At 42.6% G+C, this 23,093-nt stretch overlaps 1 protein-coding gene across 2 annotated transcripts in view; it reads left to right on the plus strand.

The window, feature by feature from the left end:
* The window catches only part of ASXL2 (ASXL transcriptional regulator 2), a 141,176-nt gene extending 119,125 nt beyond the window's left edge, over positions 1-22,051 (plus strand). For both annotated transcript variants that reach the window (XM_047782485.1, XM_047782484.1), the window contains 4 exons: positions 3,825-3,921; positions 7,296-7,401; positions 10,252-10,966; positions 15,160-22,051. In XM_047782485.1, coding sequence (XP_047638441.1) covers positions 3,825-3,921; positions 7,296-7,401; positions 10,252-10,966; positions 15,160-17,634 — 3,393 coding nt within the window. In that variant the 3' untranslated portion in view covers positions 17,635-22,051. The remainder of the gene's footprint in view (positions 1-3,824; positions 3,922-7,295; positions 7,402-10,251; positions 10,967-15,159) is intronic.
* Positions 22,052-23,093: the final 1,042 nt, after the last annotated feature.

A 23,093-nucleotide genomic window follows, 5' to 3' on the forward strand; every position in this document is an offset into this window, starting at 1 on the left:
CTGTGGCTCTGGCGTAGGCCGGTGGCTACAGCTCCGATTCAACCCCTAGCCTGGGAACCTCCATATGCCGCGGGAGCGGCCCAAGAAATAGCAACAACAACAACAACAACCACAAAAAAAGACAAAAGACAAAAAAAAAAAAGAATACATTCAGGGTCAAAAGTTGTCTTAAGATATTAAACAGGGGCTTTTGAGTTTTTCATGGGATTAAGAATGTTAATTTTCAATCTCAGGTTAAATTTGGAAGAGTTTAAGCATGGACCAGAGAGATCTAGGTCTATCAGAAATAAGGCAAAGGTCTAAGACTTACACTTTTATCAAGGAAAGAGTGACTGGTGAGTCACTCCTCATTTTGATCTTCTGTTTCCTCCTCTGCAGAAGGATCATTATGGTTTCATAAGGTTTGTTCAGTTCTGAGACTTTTTCTTATATTATTTCCAAATACCTGCTGTATTGTAAATAATCTATTAGGCACTCCACTTTTTTCTAATCATTATGAAGAAACAAGATGATAAAGTTGTTTTCCCTGGTTTACAGTAAGAGAACAAGATATATTCCATAGTTTATAGTAAGAGATTAATGGAGAGTAAGTAAGCTACACACATCATCATAGCTAATTGACTCTGAAGTCAAAACTAAATCTCTCATTCTGAAAATCATCTTTTACTAGACTATATTGATATCAGTGTCATAGTGCTATGAATTAGCACATGCGAAAGGTCAGAGTCCATTTCTGAGGAGTCCAAATAAGTCAGATAAACCACCAGCAGTCAAGACAAAGACTGTTCTCCCCACCTTAATACTTCTTAGAGAAATTGGAACTTTTGGGATGCCCAGTTTTTGGCTAGAACGAGTTAGGAGACAAGAGTTTTGGCAGTGTTTGGAGAACTTCTCTTCCTGTTAGGGAATGTGCTTGTCTTCTTTTGTTTTGTTTTGTTTTTTTTGGGGGGGGGGTGTTGCTGCCCTGTGGCATATGGAGGTCCCAGACCAGGAATCGTATGTAAGCCACAGTTGTGACCTATATCACAGGCAACACCAGATCCCTAATCCAGTGTGCCAGGTCAGGGATTGAACCTGGGTCCCAGTGCTCCAGAGACACTGGCAGTCTCATTGTGCCACAGCAGGAATGCCTGCACTTCTCAGGTATTGTTTTTAGGCATGTCTTTTTAGGGCCACACCCGCAGCATATGGAGGTTCCCAGGCTAGGGGTTGAATCAGAGCTGCAACTGCGGGCCTGCACCACAGGATCCAAGCTGTTTCTGCAACCTACACCACAGCTCAAGGCAACACTGGATCCTTAACCCCCATGTGAGGCCAGGGATCAAACCTGCGTCCTCATGGATACTAGTCAGATTCGTTTCCGCTGAGCCATGATGGGAACACCCAGTGTGCTGGTCTTTTTTAACACTTGATTGGACAAGGACTGATATAGGTAATTGAATAAAGCCAATGGGAGAAAACCACATCTTTCTGAACCCCATTTTGGTGCTTCTCCCCACCTTTAAGAGATAAGAACCTCTATAGGACAATAGAGAAAGTGGGGGTCTTCTTCCCTCTCCCAGCAGCCCTGGGAGTTTCCTTTAATAAAAACTTTGCTTGCTAAAAAAATAAAATAAACACTTGAGTTGTTCGGTTGGAAATACACCTAAACACAGGACCTAACGGAAGGGTCTATCTATAGAACTCTAGTGTGAGTTCCTCAGAACTGTCTTTTTTTTTTTTAATTTATTTATTTATTTTTAATTTATTTTTTTCCCACTGTACAGCAAGGGGATCAAGTAATCCTTACATGTATACATTTTTTCCCCCACCCTTTGTTCTGTTGCAATATGAGTATCTAGACATAGTTCTCAGTGCTGCTCAGCAGGATCTCCTTGTAAATCTATTCTAAGTTGTGTCTGATAACCCCAAGCTCCCGATCCCTCCCACCCCCTCCCTCAGAACTGTCTTTTTGGCTCGTGGCCCTATCCTCTCTTAGGAGGAAGATTGTCACATGTAATTTTGGAATTTAAAGGTCTCAGTGATTGCAGTCCTATGGGGTTTTCTAAATAGGAGGTTACTTGGGTTTTTCAGTGACTGTGGTGGGAGCACACAATAATCTGAGAAATATTGTCCTTATGAATAAGGAATATGGAGTTTATTAGATTTTGCTTCACTGTCAGATGAAATTTGGAATTCATCAAAAATTCTGATTATTACTAGCATGAAACATTGGAAACTGTATTTCAGTGTATGGAGTTCCTAATAGTGAACAGTAGGAAAATGTTAAGTAGACCAGAGAAAGGAGTAAGGAAGGGGCATGGATTAAAATCCTCCCTTCACATATATTTGAAGGTATTTCTGTGGAAGAGGTAAACTTTTTTGTTTCTCCAGAAAGCAAATTATGTTTTTTAAGCAGTTGGAACTGTGAAATTATAGAATGGCTTAACTTGTTTTGAAGTAACTCGTACAACACTGAAATACTCAGTGAGATGCTGGATGACCTGTTCTCATAGTGAAGCCTGTTACTCCTCCACCAAATCTATGGAGTACAAGTCAGCAGTCAGCAAACTAGCTTGCAGGCCAATTTCAGCCCCACTGCCTGTTTCTGTAAAGTTTTTTTGGCATTCAGCCACCCCTTTTAGTTTTTGCACATTATCTTTAGCTACCTTGTGCTACAGTGGCAGAGTTGAGTTGTTGCAGCAGAGGTCAAATGGTCTACTTGCAGTCTATCCCTTAACAGAAGAAGTTAGAGCCAGGGGAAAATAATATTGGCCCAGATAGATATAGAAAGTAAAGTGAGTTGGGTTCTTTAATCCCTAGGATGTCCAAATAGTTACTAGATTTTCTTCAAAAACTTGTGACTTTAAACTTAAATTTAGGTTTTAGGTTTTTGATCCATCTGGGGTTTTTTGGTTTTGGGGGTTTTTTTTGGCTGTGCCTTTGTCATATGGAAGTTGCCAGGCCAGGGATTGAACCCATGCCACAACAGTGACCCAGGCTGTTGCGGTGACAACACTGCACCACAAGGGAATTCCTGGAGTATTTTTTACATTGCTCTGAAATTGTGGTCCAGCTTCATTTTCTTTTTTTTTTTTTGTCTTTTTGCTATTTCTTGGGCCGCTCCCGCGGCATATGGAGGTTCCCAGGCTAGGGGTCAAATCGGAGCTGTAGCCGCCGGCCTACGCCAGAGCCACAGCAACTCGGGATCCGAGCCGCGTCTGCAACCTACACCACAGCTCACGGCAACGCCGGATCCTTAACCCACTGAGCAAGGGCAGGGACCGAACCCGCGACCTCATGGTTCCTAGTCGGATTCGTTAACCACTGCGCCACGACGGGAACTCCTTCATTTTCTTTTCTTTTCTTTCTTTTTTTAAATAATGGTTGTATAATTTTTTGTTGGTGGTGGTGGTGGTCTTTTTAGGGCCACACGCACAGCATATGGAAGTTCCCAGAATAGGGGTCACATTGGAGCTGTAGCTGCTGGCCTACATCACACAGCCACAGCAACTCTGGATCCAAGCTGTCTTTATGTGACCTACACCACAGCTTGTGGCAACACTGAATTCTTTAACCCACTGAACAAGGCCTGGGATAGAACCCACCTCCTCATGGATACTACTATTCAGATTCTTAACCCACTGAGCCACAACGGGAACTCCAGAGATTTCACTTGCATTAGAAAATGGAAGTGTCCCTGATAAGCAGCATGGTATGATACAGGCGTGTTTCTATAAAATTTAATATACATACATTCTTTCCTAAAAAGACAAGAACCTTAAATTCCACATGATATGTTTGGCTTTCTTTGTAAGCTTTTTGTGGCTTATTCTTTGACCTAGGTTGGTCCAGATGGTCTGATGAAGTTAAATGGCTCAGCCCTTAACAATGAGTTCTTTACCTCAGCAGCCCAAGGCTGGAAGGAAAGACTTTCAGAAGGTAAGTGTCTGACATTATGTGTCTCCTAGGAGACATATGTACTCGGAGGGCATATTGGCACCTCTGAACGTCCATGGGTATTTGCCCAGTTTGGGATATTTCATAGGGAAGGACTAGCTGTTCTGTGTGACACACATTGCTAGACTTTTATCAAGGGCAGCTACCCAGGTTTGGCTCTACAGTCCGGAAACATGTTCCTTCAAGGGTTGAAAGTCACCTGGGAAACTTAAAAAAAAAAAAAAAAAAAAAGGCATTTTTAGGCCCTATTCCTAAAGGTTCTGATTCATTAATTCTAGCTTAATGCTTAGAAATTGACATTTTAATAAGCAGAGTATAAAATTGGAGTTATTTTAAGGTCCTATGAATCATGGCTTGGTAAACAGTGAGAAACCTCTTTCTTACTGCCCAATCTCAGTGAAATTAACAGTAAAAAGAATCACTAAGAACTCTTTTTTTTTTTTGTCTTTTTGCCATTTCTTGGGCCGCTCCCACAGCATATGGAGGTTTCCAGGCTAGGGGGTGAATCGGAGCTGTAGCCACCAGCGTACGCCAGAGCCACAGCAACACTGGATCCGAGCTGCGTCTGCAACCTCCACAGCTCACGGCAACGCCAGATCATTAACCCACTGAGCAAGGGCAAGGATCGAACCCGCAACCTCATGGTTCCTAGTCGGGTTCATTAACCACTGCGCCACGACAGGAACTCCAAGAACTCTTTTTCATTTTTTTTTAATTTTTATTTATTTTTTGTCTACTTGCCATTTCTTGGGCCACTCCCGTGGCATATGGAGGTTCCCAGGCTAGGGGTCCAATCGGAGCTGTAGCCACTGGCCTACGCCAGAGCCACAGCAACTCGGGAGCCTCGCCGCATCTGCAACGTACACTACAGCTCACGGCAATACCGGATCCTTAACCCGCTGAGCAAGGCTAGGGATCGAATCCGCAACCTCATGGTTCCTAGTCGGATTTGTTAACCACTGAGCCACGACAGGAACTCCAAGAACTCTTTTAAAAAATGCTTTATTGGGAAATGTTTCACACAGTATGAAATGAAGCCATTTGAAGTGTACAGTTCAGTGGCAGTCAACATTTTAATAAATACAGGTCATGAGTGAGAATTGCTAACGTGGTGACTGGTTTGCTATGTATGCCGTTTCTAATTCTAATCTAACAAATTATTGGAGGGTAAATTATAACGCACTAAAAAGAGATTTTTTTTTTTTTTTTGCCGTTTCTTGGGCCGCTCCCGAGGCATATGGAGGTTCCCAGGCTAGGGGTTGAATCGGAGCTGTAGCCACCTGCCTACGCCAGAGCCACAGCAACGTGGGATCCGAGCCGCGTCTGCAACCTACACCGCAGCTCATGGCAACGCCGGATCGTTTAACCCACTGAGCAAGGCCAGGGACTGAACCCGCAACCTCATGGTTCCTAGTCGGATTCGTTAACCACTGCACCACGACGGGAACTCCTAAAAAGAGATTGATTGCACTTAGCATATAGTATTGGTCACTATTGGCAGTTCTCAACCCTGAGTGCTCATTATAATCACTTATGGTATGTTTTTAAAATACTGACATCTGAGTCCCACTCTCAATGATTTTGTTTTGCCTGAGCTTCAGTGTTTGCTTTAATTTCCCCTAAGTGATTCTAATATTCAGTCATTATTAAAACCACTGGCTATATATATATATATTTTTTTTCTCCAATGGCTCCACCTGTGATATAAAGAAGTTCCTGGGCCATGGATTGAATCTGAGCTGCAGTTGTGACCTACACTGCAGCTATAGCAATGTTGGATCCTTTAACCCCAGGCCGGGTATCAAACCCATGCCTCTGCAATAACCCAAGCCACTGCAGTCGGATTTTTAACCCACTGTGTCACAGCAGGAACTCCTGTATTATTTTTATCTCAAACATTTTGTTTGTCATTATGTCAGTATACATGGAATACAGACTAATACTTGAAAAGTCATATGAAGTTATGCCAAGAAATTACTTATGAAAATAAGAATGAGAAACTTTATTTATAAGGGAGCGCTAGGAATGCTGTTCATTGCTTACCTTTTGTCAGATCACTCACAATTAGAGTTAATTGACCAACTAATTAATAGATTCTTCATGTAGTTGTTGATGTTTTTCTTCCTATTTTTTCTTTTTAGGGCACATTCTATGTAGAAGAGGTCTCTTGCTGATTACTTTCAACCTTTCTCTTAAAGATTTCCTTGAGTAGAGACCCCTTTTTTCTGAAAAAATCGAAGTCACATAAGCTCTTAAAGACATACCGGTTGGAGTTCCCTGGTGGCCTAACAATTAAGGATCCAGCATTGTCACTACTGTGGCACAGGTTCAATCCCTGGCCCAGGAACTTTTGCAGGCAGTGGACATTGCCCCCACCCCCAAAAAAAATATTTGACTGTATATACCTGTTACCAGTACCTTTCTTTAATATATGACTATATATACCTGTTACCAGTGCCTTTCTTTAAAAGGTCTTTGAAGTTTAATGTCAAATCTGACATTCCTGCTTTTTATTCTCTGATGTCCTCGGTATTAGAGAATAAAAGGGAACAGCCTATCTGAGCCACAGGTTTGAAGATGACCTACCAAGCACGTTCATCTGCTGATGGAATAAGGAGGAATGAGAGGTGGTTGGTAGTATAAGAAAGGAAGTGGCATATTCAGAGCAGCGGAGTCTTTGGCTTATTGAGTGTCATATGGCTAGGGCACTAGGACAATTTCTGGAACAATTAGAAAACTGAACACTCCAAAATACCTCCCCACCTTTTTACTGGAACCTCAGATTGCCACAGCTGTTCATTATGTAGTTAGAGCTAAAGGCCTTGGAGAAGTTGAACTTGGAGAAACAGAACTTTTAAATAATAAATAAATACAAGTTGCCTTGGAGAAACAGAACTTTTAAATAATAAAATGTCCAGTGGCAGAGTTCTCTTATGGTTCGGTGGGTTAGAATCTGGTATTGTCACTTTAGCGGCTCAGGTCACTGCTGTGGCACGGGTTTGTTCTCTGGCCCTGGAAATTCAACATGCTACAGGCACCGTCAAAAAAAGAAAGAAAGAAATCTATAGGGAATATGGTATTTGGAGCAGGAAGACGGTGCTACAAGGCAAGCGCAGAGGAGAGGTCCCATCAACTTCAGCTGAGTACTGAAAACTACGTGGAGGGGTATTGTAAGCATTTTTGTTTCACCTGATGACACTTAGGTAGTTCTCTTTTGTGGTGAGGAATGTTCTGTTACTTTCACGTGATAGTATTCTGACTTCCATGAGTCTTTCATGATTTATAAATAGTGAAAAGTTGCAAATAGCATATTTCTATTGAATATCCTTTTTTTTTTTTTCTTTTGTACATTACAGGAGAATTTACACCTGAGATGCAGGTGAGGATTCGACAAGAGCTTGAGAAGGAGAAAAAAGTAGAACCATGGAAAGAACAATTCTTCGAAAGCTATTATGGTCAAAGGTAATATCAAGACAGATTCTGTAAACCAGATGTTAATTCCTACACATATGTCATGTGGTGCTTCATCTTACTACCTTTCAGAAAATCTAGTCTTCCATTTCCTTCAATTTTTTTTAACCAATTCTTTTTTACTAAAAATTATTTCTTCTCCAAGTCTTAGTACACAGATTATTCGTAATCTTTGACTCATTACCAATGTGGATGGTATAGTTTCTTTCAAAAAAGGATTTTGTTGTCTTGAATTAGAGTCTCTTTCTTTGACTAGATTGGCTTTTCTTCCAGTAACTTTTTTTTTTCTTTTGGTCTTTTTGTTTCTTTAGGGCCGTACCCACGGCAAATGAGGTTCCTAGACCTAGGGGTCAAATCAGAGCTACACCACAGCCACAGCAACGTACGATCCAAGCCATGTCTCACAGCAACGCCAGATCCTTAACCCACTGAGTAAGGCCAGGGATCGAACCTCCGTCCTCATGGATGCTGGTCAGGTTCATTAACCACTGAGCCACAATGGGATCTCCATCTTCCAGAAACTTTATAAGAATACTTGGAGTTTCTTTGTAGCTCAGCTGGTTAAGGAGCTGGAATTGTCACTGCTGTGGCTTGGGTTTGATCCCTGGCCTAGGAACTACTTCTGCATGCTGCAGAGTACAGCCAGAAAAAGAGAATATTGAAGTTCTGTACTTTTTTGGCTGCCATAAGCAGAAGTTCCTGGGCCAGGAATCAGTCATGTACCACAGCTATAACCAGAGCCATTGCAGTGACAATGCCAGATCGTTAACCTACTGAGCCCCCAGGGAACTCCTATACTTTTTTTTAATAGTAGTGCATTACCCCACAATAGAATGACTTCTTCAGAATCACTAAGGAATCCTGTAATATGGACCATTACATCAACTTGTAGTTGAACAACCTTTCCTCCATAGTAGGCACTCTGGGAGATACACATAGTTGAATCAAGATACAAACCCTTTTCTCAAGGGGCTGTGGTCTGATTCGGTTTGGTTGTTTGTTTTTTTTATTTTAACAAAACTAATGGTAACACTTAAATAGATGACAGTGGATCTGTATTGTTGGAAATAGAATTGAACACCCAGAATCTTAGTTATTTGTTAGTCTCCCTTCCTTCCTTATGTGTACCTAAGGGCAGCCATTAAGGATGCTCCATACTCATAGTTTGAGAACTAATGGCCCTTTTCCTTATCTCTAAGTAGTGTTCATTGATCCCCTTCATGGCCATTTCAGATATGACCCATACACCATACCCATACGGATTAAGAGCCCCATACACTGATTTTTCTACCTTTTTGGTATGAACCTTGAGCTCTTCTATAGAAATGATGGTGAATGACCATTATTATAGGTAGCAGTTATTCCATAAATATAGCTCACTCCCTCCTTATTAGGCAGATGGAACATTACAACAGTTCTTCACACTTTCTATTTTTAGCTATTTCTTTTTGCCCACTTTTTTGTCTTTTGTTTTGCCTTTTCTAGGGCCGCACCTGCGGCATATGGAGGTTCCCAGGCAAGGAACCTGAAGCTGCCGTCCTACACCAGAGCCACAGCAACACAGGATCCGAGCCGCGTCTGCGACCTACACCACAGCTCACAGCAACGCCGGATCCTTAACCCACTGACCGAGGCCAGGGATCGAACCCGCAGCCTCATGGTTTCTAGTCAGATTCGTCAACCACTGAGCCATGATGGGAACTCCTGCCCACTTTTTTGAAGGACTGTATTTGATTACTATCCAGTTTTGTCCATAGCCATTCCATCTCAGGAGTAGAGTATTGATTATTTGAAATCACCAAAGAGGGATGCCTTGTTTTTGCTTACTGTACAATACTCTTTAAGACAGGTGGAGTCTCTAGTGACCCCTGCAGGGTAGCCTGGCTCTTCCATTCTGTGGAAGTCCCACAGGGCCTTCACTCCCAGGATAGCCCAGAGGCAGTCAAGCTCAGAATTTCAGAGCTATACCAAATGAAATTTTTTTATTTTTGATTTTTTTATGGCTGCCCCTGTGGCATATGGAAGTTCCCAGGCCAGGGGTCAAATTGGAGCTGCAGCTGCAGGCCTATGCCTCAGCCCCAGCAAGGCCAGATCCGAACCGTATCTATGACCTCTTGTGGCATTGCTGGACCCTTAAGCTACTAAGTGAGGCCAGGATCAAATCCACATCCTCCGCTAGACAACATCAGGTCCTTAACCTGCTGAGCCACAATGGGAACTCTGCCAAGTGAAATTTGAACAGGCTTTCCAAAAACTCAGAGTTCTGGTTTTTAACCTCTCGAGAATAGCCAGCTCCTACTGTCTCCTCGGGGTCCCTTAGATTTCTTGGTCCTGTCTTACTGCCGGTACTGCAGAGCATAGTTGATCACAGTTGAAACCCACAGTCTCCAGGTACATGGGTCTTTGTCTTCTCTCACTTCTCTGTAGGTAGTCTGTGATGCATGCCTCTAGACAATGTAGCCCTTTTATAAGCAGAAGTATGGTAATAATTAACATTCTATTGGCACATTCATTATGTACTAGGTACTATTCTGAGTGCTTTACATCCATTAACTTAGCTACTCATCATAGCAACACCGTGAAATAATTAGCCTCAGTGTATAATTAAAGAAATGGGTCCAGAAGGCTAGTCACTTAATCTCACATGGATAGTAGGTATCAGAGCCAGGATTTGAATCCAGGCACTCTGGCTCTAGACCCTTCACTGATGGTAGTAATATTGAAGATTCTATGTGAAGACTACCTGCTGAGTGTCAGGGGTTCTTCTAGGCATTGCCTCATAATGCCTTCAGTAATATGGGCCATTTCTAAACTACAGTATTTCTTTCTTCCACCTTTTAGTTCTGGCCTGAGCCTTGAAGATTCAAAGAAATTGACAGCTTCACCTAGTGATCCCGAAGTAAAGAACACCTCAGCCGAGCAACCAAAACCTGTGCTTCCTTCCGAGGCCTCTTCTGTCAGTACCGTCCCAGTAATTCCCCATTACGAGGCTAAAGAAGTCCTGCAAATGCCATCACCAGTCAGGAAAGACGAGCAGGAAGGCCAAGATAAGGTGCAGCCAGGCTCCCAGTCCATAGAGCCCCTGCTTTCCTTAGCTACCAGTACAAATGAGCTTAGCAGCGTGCCTGTCATCAAGTGCCCGAAGGATGAGGCTCTCTTGGAGCAAAAGCCAGTTGCCTCTCCTGAACAGGAGTCTGAGAAAGAGAATCATCTCACTGCAACTTCACATTGTAACAGAAACGAAAGCCAAGAAGCTGCAGTTACATCCCTGAGCAAACCCAGGAGTCCTGGGGTGGAAACAACAGTAATGAAGCCCACAGTGGAAGCAGGTCCACAGGAGACCACGATGAAAGAGCCTCCATCAACTCTGGCTGATCACAGCCCAGAAAGCCTCAAGAGGAAGTCTTCTCTCACCCATGAAGAGGCCCCTACGAGCTGGGAAAAAAGGCCACGTGTCATTGAGAATCGCCAGCACCAGCAGCCATTTCAAGTCTCCCCACAGCCCTTTCTCTGTAGAGGGGACAGGATCCCGGTGCGGAAAGTACCACCTCTCAAGGTAAGAGAGTGGGAGGAATGGAGAAAGAGAGATGGTCTGAACACTAAGTTTTCAGTTGTACTTACTGAATTTCAAGTATTTGTGTCATTTCTTAATGCAGAAACAGTCATACATATTGGATATACTTGTAAGTTTGGTCATATATGAATAAACTTATTCATAAATAGGCGTTTAGAACTGCATTTTTTATTGGGGCTTGAATAACTAAGGTAGCCGGATACCTAATGTTATCCACCCACCTGCCCCCCACTGCTCTCTTGTAGGAAGAGCCGTGATATTTAAATGTACTTTTGCCGTTTTCTTAACTGCTGTTAGCGATTTAATGTTCCGAGGGTCCAGAACTACCTTTTAGTAAATGTGTGTGGCTGCCAGTGAGTCACCGCTGGTTACTTGAGGGATGTCACTGAGATAGAATAGCCATGCTAAGCTCTACTGCTTAGAATATGTGATTAACTTAGGTTTTAGCCTTATGTTGCTGCATATCGAATCTTTTAGATTTCTGTTGCAGTGTCACTATATTAGTGTATTCTAGGGCTTGTGCCTAATAGCAATTTCAGTTCATTCTTTTAATAAATCATATTTATTAATAAACTTTATTGGTAGTAGTTATTAATACTGTTATGTCTACTTTGAGCCCAGGCACTGGGTATTATTCATTCATGTAATAAGTAGAAAAATAAGCTAAACGGTGATGCATTTATTCCCTTTTTTATTTAACTTAAATAAACCAAAGTTCTGCCTGTCTCTTGGAAACATTCACTTTACTAGTACCTGACCTGTTTCATGTGCTTGCAACTCTTCTTTCTCATTTTACTTCTAGTTACTAATAGTATGATATTCTTCATTACTTTTTTGGGGCCACACCTTCGGCATATGGAAACTTCCAGGGGTTGAATTGGAGTTGCAGCTTTCGGCCTACACCACAGCCGCAGCAATACGGGATCCAAGCCGTGTCTGCAGCCTACACCACAGCTCATGGCAATGCTGGATCCTTAAGCCACTGGGCGAGGCCAAGGATCGAACCCCCATCCTCATGGATGCTAGTCGGGTTCGTAACCACTGAGCTGCTACAACAAGAGCTCTTCTTCATTACTTTTAAATTTTAAGATCTCTGGTTTCAGCAATTAGGAATCTCTCCTTTTTAAAAAATGTATTTTTCTATCATTAATGTACACTATCATACTTTGCCAGAGATTCCGATTTTTATGATAATGACTTTTATTATAAAAATGAGTAGAAACCTTTAATACATGTCAGAACTTACGTCTACAACTGTGAGCTGAGTTACAGTTGAGGTTTTACTTTCTATAAGTGACCCTGAGTAAGAACCATCGTTTTTGTTTCCTCATCTAGTCTGCTTTCTGCTAATCCAAAAAGGCTCTACACTGAAAATTTAAAACCATTGTAAAGCAAGTTCATGTAATTTAACTTTTTTCCTTTCTTTTGCTTCTTCATTTCCCCAAAAACTTTTCTGCCAGAGGTTGCTTTAGTAACTCTCTTAGGTGAGACCCTGTCTCAAACCCTGCTTTCTTAGACAAAGCTTAAGGTAATTTATAGCAGAGAAAAATCTTTTTTAACTTAAGTAGATAAATAAATTTGGAGTTTTATTACAAATGTGCATGTGTATAAAATGTGTGCATGTGCACATATATCTGTTTTGTATATCCATATCTATAATATATAAAATGTGTGCATGGTGTATGTATAGAGAGAGATGGAAAACTCACACACTTGTGTATTTCCAGTTTAAAGAATCTAATTCCTTTGCTATACCACAGTAGGGCTTCTCAGTAAGTTAAACTGTTGTTTTCAGTTTCTAGGAAACCTTGTGTGTTTTTGTTTGTTTGTTTTTGTTTTTGTCTTTTTGCCTTTTCTAAAGGCCGCTCCCGCGGCACATGGAGGTTCCCAGGCTAGGGGTCGAATCGAAGCTGCAGCCTCCGGCCTACGCCAGAGCCACAGCAACGCAAGGATCCGAGCCACGTCTGCAACCTACACCACAGCTCACAGCAACGCCGGATCCTTAACTCAATGAGCAAGGCCAGGGATTGAACCCGAAACCTCATGGTTCCTAGTTGGATTCATGAACCACTGCACCATGACGGGAACTCCTTGTATGATTTTTATACTTTAAAAAAAAAGTATAACATCTCATTTATTCCATGAAAAAAGGTAATAGGACTTTTTACCTAAGTAACTGAAAATTACTTTTAAGCATTAAAGCTTTTTATTTATTTATTTTTGTCTTTCTTTTTTTTTTTTTTTCCCCCTTTTCTAGGGCCACTTCCCGCAGCATGTGGAGGTTCCCAGGCTAGGGGTCTAATCAGAGCTGTAGACCCCAGCCTACGCCAGAGCCACAGCAAAGCGGGATCCAAGCCACGTCTGCAGCCTACACCACAGCTCACAGCAATGCTGGATCCTTAACCCACTGAGCAAGACCAGGGATCGAACCCGCAACCTCATGGTTCCTACTCAGATTCATGAACCACTGCACCACTATGGGAACTCCAGAGGTTTTTATTTTACACACATTTAAGGATTGTCCTTATTTAATCAACAATGTTATTAATGATTTGTAGTCATTATGGTAGATATTTATTGTGCTCAAGATGTTTCTGATTAAGGTTGTTTGTTCTTGATTTCCTATAAGGTGTGCTTTTTCCTTCCTTGTTTTTAATTTTCTACTTTGATCTGTTTTCTTTCCCCTTATTAGTGGTCTCTTCTAGATGGTATTACCAAAGGGCAGTAATGGCTTCTTTCTTGCTCTGCTGTGCAGTTGGACATAAAATAGATTCAGCTTTAAGAGAGAGATTGAGTCTGTCTCATGATGTGAAAAATGTGGCAAGTGTTACACAGTCCCACAGCTCTAACTTATGAGTGACAGAATTTTTCTGGACTGCTGAACTTTGTAAATAATGAAAACTCCTAAGTGACTTTATCATCAGTTTAAGGAGTTTCAGAAGGATAACATGCAAGAGCTAAATGGCTTAATTTTTTTTTTTAATTAAATGCCCTAGAATATCTGTAATGGTTACTTGCTCTCTCAGCTCTATCAGAAGGGTCCAGATATTGATGCATTCTAATTAATTCCAGTATGTTTCAAAGTATTAGTTTGAACAGGAGTCAGATTCCTTTCAAATATAATATTTTATGATATGAAAACGAGTAGTTTCAAGCCTAATGATGTATCAGAATCTCATAAGAAGCTTTTTAAAAATGCATTTTTTTTCTCTAGGAGTTTTGATTTGTACTTTTAGGGACAGGACTTAGAGCATGTGGGTTGGTTTTTTTGTTTGTTTTGTTTTGCCTTTTTAGGGCTGCACCCGTGGCATATGGAAGTTCCCAGGCTTGGGGTCGCCACGGTCATAGCAACACCGGATCTGAGCCGCATCTACAACCTATGTCACAGGTCACGGCACCACCAGATCCTGAACCCACTGAGTGAGGCCAGGGATCGGACCTGTGACCTCATGGGTACTAGTCAGATTAGTTTCCACTGAGCCACAATGGGAGCTGCAGAGCATGTATATTTTAAAAGCTCCACCAATAAGTGTAATGCCAGCAGGGCTTGAGAATGACTTTGGTAAACATTATAGACGTTAGATACATACTCCCTCATGTGGGTGAGCAGAGTGGATCACACACTGTCTTCCTTCCAGTGCTGTCTAGAACCCTCTGTAATTTAAGATCATTCAGCCTGTATGCTTAGCTGTGTGTGTGTGAGTGTGTAAAAGAGAAGAGAACAGGAATTTTCCCCTGGACCCTAGTAGAAAATAAAGCCAAGAAGTAAAAGTAATGGTGTGCTAATTCTTTTGTTTTTTGTTTTTCTCTTCTCTCTTTTACACACATTTTAAAATACAGATACCATAGAAAGGTCTATGTCTTGAATGATCAGCTGTTGTGAGTAGTGACAATAGGAGAGAGTCGTGTTGAGAAAAGAGGTTTAGGGCTTTGGGGCGGGGGTGGTTTTTGAGGGAAGGGAGTCTTGGTCACCAGTAGAAGAGGTGCGGGACCCTGCAGACAAGCCTTTGTTGCTCTTTCCATGGTTTGGTCTTTTAGGCACAGATCTCCCATCGCATCCTTGTCACAGGTGTCACAGTGTTCACCCTGCTCTAAGAATTTACATGTTAATGAAACTTTGTGACTCTTATAAATGAAAACTAAGCACTGTTGTTTTCTCCCCCTAATTCTTTCAGATCCCGGTCTCCAGAATCTCCCCAATGCCGTTTCCTACATCGCAGGTCTCTCCCAGGGCTCGTTTTCCAGTCTCCATCACTAGTCCTAACAGAACAGGAGCCAGAACTCTTGCAGACATCAAAGCAAAAGCCCAGCTGGTCAAAGCACAGAGGGCAGCAGCTGCTGCTGCAGCCGCAGCTGCTGCAGCCGCCTCAGTTGGAGGGACCATTCCAGGACCTGGCCCAGGGGGTGGACAGGGCCCAGGAGAGGGGGGTGAGAGGAAAGCTGCTAGAGGAGAGAGGCCAGACTCAAACAGAGTCAGTGAAACTGGAAAGGGCCCCACACTGGAACTGGCAGGAACTGGAAGCAGGGGAGATACGAGAGAGCTTTTATCCTGTGGTCCAGAGACTCAGCCCCAATCTGAGAGCAAGACCCCAGGCCAGGCACAGTCTCATAGTGTCTCTGGAGCACAACTACAGCAAACCCCCCCAGTGGCTCCAACATCTGCCATCAGTGGACCCTGCGCAAGAGTCTCACCACCAGCCCACACTCACGCACCCCCACCAGCTTTAGGGAAGTTGAGTAATGAAAAACTGAATTCCACCAGGGCAACGGCCACAGTGGCCTCTCCTAGCCACCCACCAGGGCCCAGTAATTGTAGGCAGGAGAAAGCACCTCCTCCAGCAAATCCTGCTCCGGTCTCAGGTGCCTCACCTGTTCATTTTATAGCCGATGGCATAGTTGAGCCCAAAGCAGGTTCTAGTAAGAATACATCAAACCCTTCAGCCTCAGCAGAGAGAAATGCTAGTGCTTCAGTGGATATAACTCCCTTCCCTTTAACATCTCTATTGACAACAGCCACTTTAGAAAAGCTTCCTGTACCCCAGGTCACTGTAACGAGAGCACCTACTGGATCAGCTCCATCCTCTTTGAGCACATTGCCAGCAGCTCCTAGCCTTAAAACTCCAGGAACTTCAAATATGAATGGACCCATTGCAAGGCCAAGCTCTAGTATCCCTGCGAATAATCCTTTGGTAACTCAGCTGTTGCAGGGCAAAGATGTTCCCATGGAGCAGATTCTGCCTAAACCTCTCACCAAAGTTGAAATGAAAACTGTTCCACTAACTACAAAAGACGAGAAGGGGATGGGAGCACCCACAGGTACCAACATAACAGAGAATAGCACCAGAGAGGAAGTTAATGAGAGGCAGTCCCATCCAGCCATGCAGCAGCTGGGCAAAACTTTGCAAAGTAAGCCGCTCCCCCAGGTTCCAAGACCCCCTCAGCTCTTTTCAGGTAAGGATCTAAGGGACTCCGGCATTGACACACACCAGTACCAGGAAGGACTTAGTAAAGCAACTCAAGATCAGATCCTTCAGACTCTCATCCAGAGGGTTCGGAGGCAGAATGTTTTCTCATTTGCGCAACCCTCCCAGTTCAACTTTACCCACTCAGGTTTCCAGTTAGAGGACATCTCCACAAGCCAGAGGTTCATGCTGGGTTTTGCTGGCAGAAGGACATCCAAGCCTGCAATGGCAGGTCACTACTTACTTAACATTTCCACCTACGGCCGGGGTTCGGAGAGCTTTAGGAGGACCCATTCTGTAAACGCTGAAGACCGGTTTTGTCTAAGCAGCCCCACGGAGACCTTGAAAACGGGATGTACAGATTGTAAGGATGCAGCAGGAGACAGCAGCAGCAGCAGCAGCAAAGATACTGACGAGGAAAGTACTGGTGATGAGCAAGACTCGGTCATGGTGAAGGAGGAGCCGCAGGCTTCCGAGGGCTCTGCCAAGTGTGAAGCCAGTTCAGGACCCCACAGTAGAGAAACCCTCTCCATCAATGATTGTTCCGCTAAAAAGAATGTAAAGGCAGAGACACCAGTGCCTGAGCAAACCACTTTAAACAAGGAGAATTACCTGTTCACTAGAGGCCAAACGTTTGATGAGAAGACCCTAGCCAGAGATTTTATTCAGGCAGCACAGAAGCAGATGGCTCATGCAGTGAGAGGTAAGACCCTGCGGAGCAGCCCTGAGCTTTTCAATCCTGCTGCCCTTCGTCTGCCTGCAGACAGTCCTACCCATCAGCCTCTACTCCTCCCACCACTGCAAACCCCGAAGCTGTATGGAAGCCCAACACAGCTCGGGCCAAGCTACAAAGGCATGATCAATGTCGCCACATCATCTGACATGGACCATAACTCAGCTGTACCGGGGATGCCTGACTGTAGCCAGGTATCCAGCAATGTCAGTGATGTCATGTCCTTCTCCGTGACTGTCACAACCATCCCTGCCAGCCAAGCTATGAATCCCAGCAGCCATGGCCAGACCATTCCCGTTCAGGCCTTTCCTGAAGAGAACAGCATAGAAGACACGCCTTCAAAATGCTACTGCCGATTGAAAGCCATGATCATGTGCAAGGGGTGTGGAGCTTTCTGCCACGATGATTGCATTGGCCCCTCCAAACTGTGTGTCTCCTGCCTCGTCGTTCGGTAAAGACTAGCGAGAGAACACACTGTGAAGGAGACAGGAAGGGGGAAGGGTTGGCGGATGTGGGTTTTGCGTCCTTTTGGAATCACAGAAATAAACAAGTAGGTTTCAGTTGTCTTAAGAGACAAACGTTAATCAGGAATACAGAGTACAGATCTTACATTTTAGAGGAAGAGCACCTTGTATAGTAAGTCCAAGTCAAGCAAGACTTTGTGAATTTGTGACAAGTTTGCACTTAGAAAATCATGTAAATATGTCACATCTTGTTTTAACATTTTCCCAGGTGTTTAGGTAATAATGCATTGACTTCAGATTGATGCTCCACTTCACGTGACTCTTAGAAGTTGAATGCCGTGCGTGGGGAAAGGAAGCGATTTCCCTTCTGCCCTTTCCTAAGAGGCTAGGAGAAGGAAGGAGCAGAGGATGGTCTGAAGAAATGACCGTTCATGCTGATTACGTCTTGGCAGTCTGACCGCAGGCTTTACATAGATTATTCAGCCTTCGCAGGATTTGCATTCAGGGTTTATTTTACTCAGTCCCTTTACCTTAGATGGAACCTTCTTAAGTTCAGATTTTTGATATAAGGTCGTATTTCAGACTCTGAAAGTTCTGGCTTGGTTCTTGGCTTCCGTAAACAAGTGCTATTGCCAGGCACTCTGATTGCAATTCGTGGATCCCTGCTGTTCCCTCATCCCACACCCCTGCCTTGCAGCAAGGAATGTGGTCCATGAAAGGTATGCCTTGCTGTGGGCTCCTTGTGTGACCGTCACCTGTGCAGGACAGCAGTTCCAGCAATAATGTCCAAGGACGTAGTCCTTCATGGGAGCTTTCAAACAAGTTTAAAATATTAGTATAAAATGAACAGAAAAGTGTTGGTGATGGGGTGATTTGAACTATATGTTTTGTTGGGTAAGTGGAGTAAAGTTGCAGAAACTTTTGAAATGAACATAACTTTGGAAAATGATCTTAACACTAGAAACAAGGTAAACCTCTCTTTTCCTCTTCTCTCCCAACCCGTTACCTAGTGTTCTGCAGTCAGCTATTGCTACAGGTAGAAACACTCATTAAGGCCGCATTTGTCCATTCTCTTTTTTGACTTCCAAGGCATCTGAGGAGTATGGGAATGATCTTGTGTTTTACTTTGAACATACTTATGTGTGCACATATGCATGGTAAAAGTCAGACACTTCTTATTTTAGAAAACATGTCCCCTGTTTTGGATTACTGCTGTCTGTCCACTAGAAATTTCTAATGTAAAGGGGCTTTAGTGAATGGCTAAGGGAACATCTAGAAAGGAGGAGAAATCAGCTCCAAATTTTTGTTGTCGTTTGGTTATTTACTTTGTCGTTGGTTTTTCAATCCTGTCTCTAGTGACTGAAGAATTTTTGAGCACATACATTTAGGTTGTGATTAAAGAACATTAAAATAAATCTACTGTTTACCAGAACTTGGTATGAAGTTGGGGATTGTCAATGTGCATCATTTGCATATTGGTTGCATATCTCCTAATTTCAAGTGTGTAAAGGACATGTGTTAGTATTGCAAACTAGTACAGTTGTAGTTGTACTGAATATTCAGGATGTGATATTTACAAAATGCAGAACAAGTTCAACTCATTGATGAAGTCACATTCCAGACTAGGGTAAAGTAGGTAGTAATAATCTTTGCTTTGCCCCCATTCTGTTTACCCACCCTCCCTACCTCACCTGCATTTTTCACACACACTTTAAGCTTTGAAACCCAAGAAGACGCTATTTACTATTTTGTATGTTTTGCTTTTGAGGTTTTTGTGGCCCAAGGAGAATATAGGATTAATATTTGTGTTCCGTTTTCAGCCAAGACAATTTACTGTCCTTCTAACTTCCATTTTTCTTCCAGCATACACACAATAAGAGATACGAAGTCCGTAAGGAGCATGTTCTCTGGCCAATAACCAGTAGGAAACAGAAACCGTGGTCCTGTTTCCAGTCTCTCAGCGCCCTAGGTGATCCAAGGGGGTGTTAAAAAGACCTCTCGCAGCTGAAAACTCTCAATGCCCAGCTTCTTCACTTCCCACTTCGGTGGCAGGACTGAGGGTGGTCTGCCTGCCAGAAGTGGGTGGCCTGGTCAGAACTGACCCCCTGCTGAACACGAATTCTCAGTGTGGATTTTCAAAATGGTTTTTCTTCTTCACACCTTTCCTACCATAGAAAGTCTCTCCTCTCTGGTTCTCTTCATCTGAAAATGGACAGACTAACCAGGAAAGGAGGAAAGGCATCAGGGATTTTCAAGTTCATTTAGAGAGCAAACCATATCGTGCCTATTCATCTTGACCGAGGCTCTTGCAGATAGGTCCTGAGCGTTAGGATTCACCAGATCCTCTTAACAAATGAGAGCCAGCTGATAGAAGATTCACATTCGTGAATACGCCCCTGAAATAAACTAGATACACTGCCTCAGTCTTGACTAAATGAGAGAATAGATTCTCTTAGGTTGGTGGGAAATTGGATACAATCCATTTACCAGTTGGTTTCAAAACAGTGGTTTCTGGCAGAAGGTTATTCCATCTTAGGTGCTGACTTGAGCTGAATAGAAAAAAGGAAAAACTACACTCTGGCCCTTTTGAAAATGGAGCAGTAGGAACAGGAAGATCTTTAAATTATTAAAATGTGGTATTCTAGTACCTTTAAAGCAGTTTTTATCTTAGGTTTTCAGTTACCTTACCATTCAATTCAATCTGAAATGTTTCGACTAAGTGCTAAGCTTATTTTTGTGGTATTAAGTTGCACTGTTTCCAGTGACTAGTCAGGCATCATGCCTGATGCTTATGCCTCCAGCAGGGTGTGCTACTCAAGCCTTCGGGTACCTTCCATTGCGCGTCACCTTGGGGAGATGGCATTGACAGTATATCATCTCAGTCTTGCTTATGAATGTCCCAAGTTGTCTGGTAGAGAACGCTCCCGAATCTTAAAGAATTTTTGAAATTCTCCATCCTGTAAGCAGAAAGTAAAGCCAAATAACCTGGAGTTGATTGCCCTGCTTTAGCCTTGTGTTGAAGAGGCTGAAACTGTCTGTGGCACCCCATGTAACAATTTTAAGAATAAGGTCTGGCAGATGGGCACCTTTTCTTGGGGGTAATGGAAGCATACTTACATGGGCTGGGAAGGCACACAGTGTAGATGTTTTAGGAGTTATCACAGATTTAAATAAATAGCCAAAGGAAGACCTCATTGCCTTCCAAGTGAAGGTATAAATTCATACATATTAATAATCTGACAGTTTACCATCCTAATCGCTTTTGTTGCCTTTCTTCACCTAAGGTCCCTTAAAGAACTCTCGGGTGAAATTACTTGTTACAGTGAGGGGGTCTTTGGTCATTACACTGCTGTTTGTTTCTGGGACTCGCTGTCAGTGAGCAGTACCAGGGTTGTTTTCTCTGTAACCTAGAGGTTTCACTTCACCGCAAGGAGAGAAAAGTCTCCCTATTGCACTACAACAGTGTGCTAAGTAAAAAAAAAAAAAAAAAAAAACTTGGCCAAGGGTAGGTTTCAGCTCAATTTATAGAATAGTCCAAAGAGACTCTGAGAAACATGATGATAGGCAGGGATCTTTCCTTCCATGTTTCAATACCTACATAACCTATTGAAAGAGAGCAATAGGTAAAACAGTTCCTAAAGTTGAAATAAGAGCTTCATAGATTCTTGGTTACTTTATTTTTTTTAATGCTTTACATTTGATACAACTATTAAAGATCAATTTAAAAATAGCTTTCCAGTAATATATTTTAAGTAATATATATTTTAATATCTATGTAAAAAGACGACAGTGGAAGACTTTGAATTTCTCATATATGGTATGTTTAATGTAGGACCTCACTGTTAAGGCACAAATTATTTCAAAGGAAGTTACTCTAAAGACACTCAGATTATTTCCAAAACAACAACAAAAAAATGCAATAAGGGGGATAGTTTTGGAGTTTATTTTTTATTTTAAGAGAAAATTGACTTATTTACTGCAAGCTATTTTCTTCCCTTCTGGCTGTAAGGTTTGTACAGACGGGTTTGGTAAATGCTAAACTTTTGTGTCTTTGCCTTTTTAAAGGAATTGTTAACATTGGGATTGAGGGTATGTACAGAGAAGTTGGTGTCAACACCATTTAAAAAGTCATATTTTTTCACAAATATAGAAGAATCATTTTACATAAGAATTTTAAGTATTTGCAATAAATATATGTATATAGATTGTATGTATTCATATATTCTTATTTTTCATTTTATTATTAAGTAAAAGATAATTAAAGTGAAAATAAAAAACCTTGGAGTTTTTGGTGCATCTCGAGGTCTGACATCCATGTGAGTGGGGTGGGTAGGGGCCCTCAGTTGTTGCCTTATATGCAGCAGAGAGTGCGTACATGATAGTAAAATGAAGGCTTTGGTGATAAACAGATCAGGGCAGCGTGTCTCTTTCAAAACTCTAGTAAAAATATTAAATTCCCTTCATCTGTCTGTGCTTTCACCCCTGAACTGTTCTGTCTCCTAACTACTTAATGTTACTGGGAGGGTAAAAAACAAAGGAAACACAGTGTGTTCTCTTTTCTGCTGTGCCCATTGTTTGCTTCTAAAATAAAATGGTAAGAAAATATCGGGGGGGGGGGGCGGTGTTCTTTCTCCACAGTGGTTAATGACTCACTAGCAAACCTTCACTGCCACCACCTCTCTTTATGTGAAGAGATAATGTCACGAAGATAATAGCCTTTTTTCTGTTTCCCTTCTCCAAGAAATGAGGTTCGTAGCCAGTTTTATGTCCTTTCTGATTGATCTGAAGAGGAGGTAGGAGAACTCGAATGTTCATTTCCCTCCTGTCGGGGCATTTATGGGAGTGAGAGGTTAACCAGTCCTGTTGCCCGAGAGAAGTCCTTTTGTGGTGGTAAACACTTGATTTTAGGGTGTGACTGAGGGAGCAGAAGGCTACCTAGATAATCTTTGGAAAGGAAAGTATATAGCTCATTCTTTAAAAATGGATCCTATATTGGGGGACCCGAAAGGAAGGTCAGATTTTGAAGAATGTATCTTAGTGACCCACGCAACACCTAGTTCACTAGTTCTCCCCATAATTGCTCAGCTGTGGTTATTTTCACTGATAAAAATAGCAATGTGGGGGCATTAGGGTAGTAGAAGGCTTTTTAAAAAATATTCATTCTTCAAAAATTAAAAGTTCAAACATAGGAGTTCCCGTCGTGGCGCAGTGGTTAACGAATCCGACTAGGAACCATGAGGTTGCGGGTTCAGTCCCTGCCCTTGCTCAGTGGGTTAACGATCCGGCGTTACCGTGAGCTGTGGTGTGGGTTGCAGACGCGGCTTGGATCCTGCGTTGCTGTGGCTCTGGCGTAGGCCGGTGGCTACAGCTCCGATTCAACCCCTAGCCTGGGAACCTCCATATGCCGTGGGAGCGGCCCAAAGAAATAGCAAAAAGACAAAAAAAAAAAA

Source organism: Phacochoerus africanus, chromosome 5 (genome assembly GCF_016906955.1).
Source record: "Phacochoerus africanus isolate WHEZ1 chromosome 5, ROS_Pafr_v1, whole genome shotgun sequence".
Classification (NCBI taxonomy): Eukaryota; Metazoa; Chordata; class Mammalia; order Artiodactyla; family Suidae; genus Phacochoerus; species Phacochoerus africanus.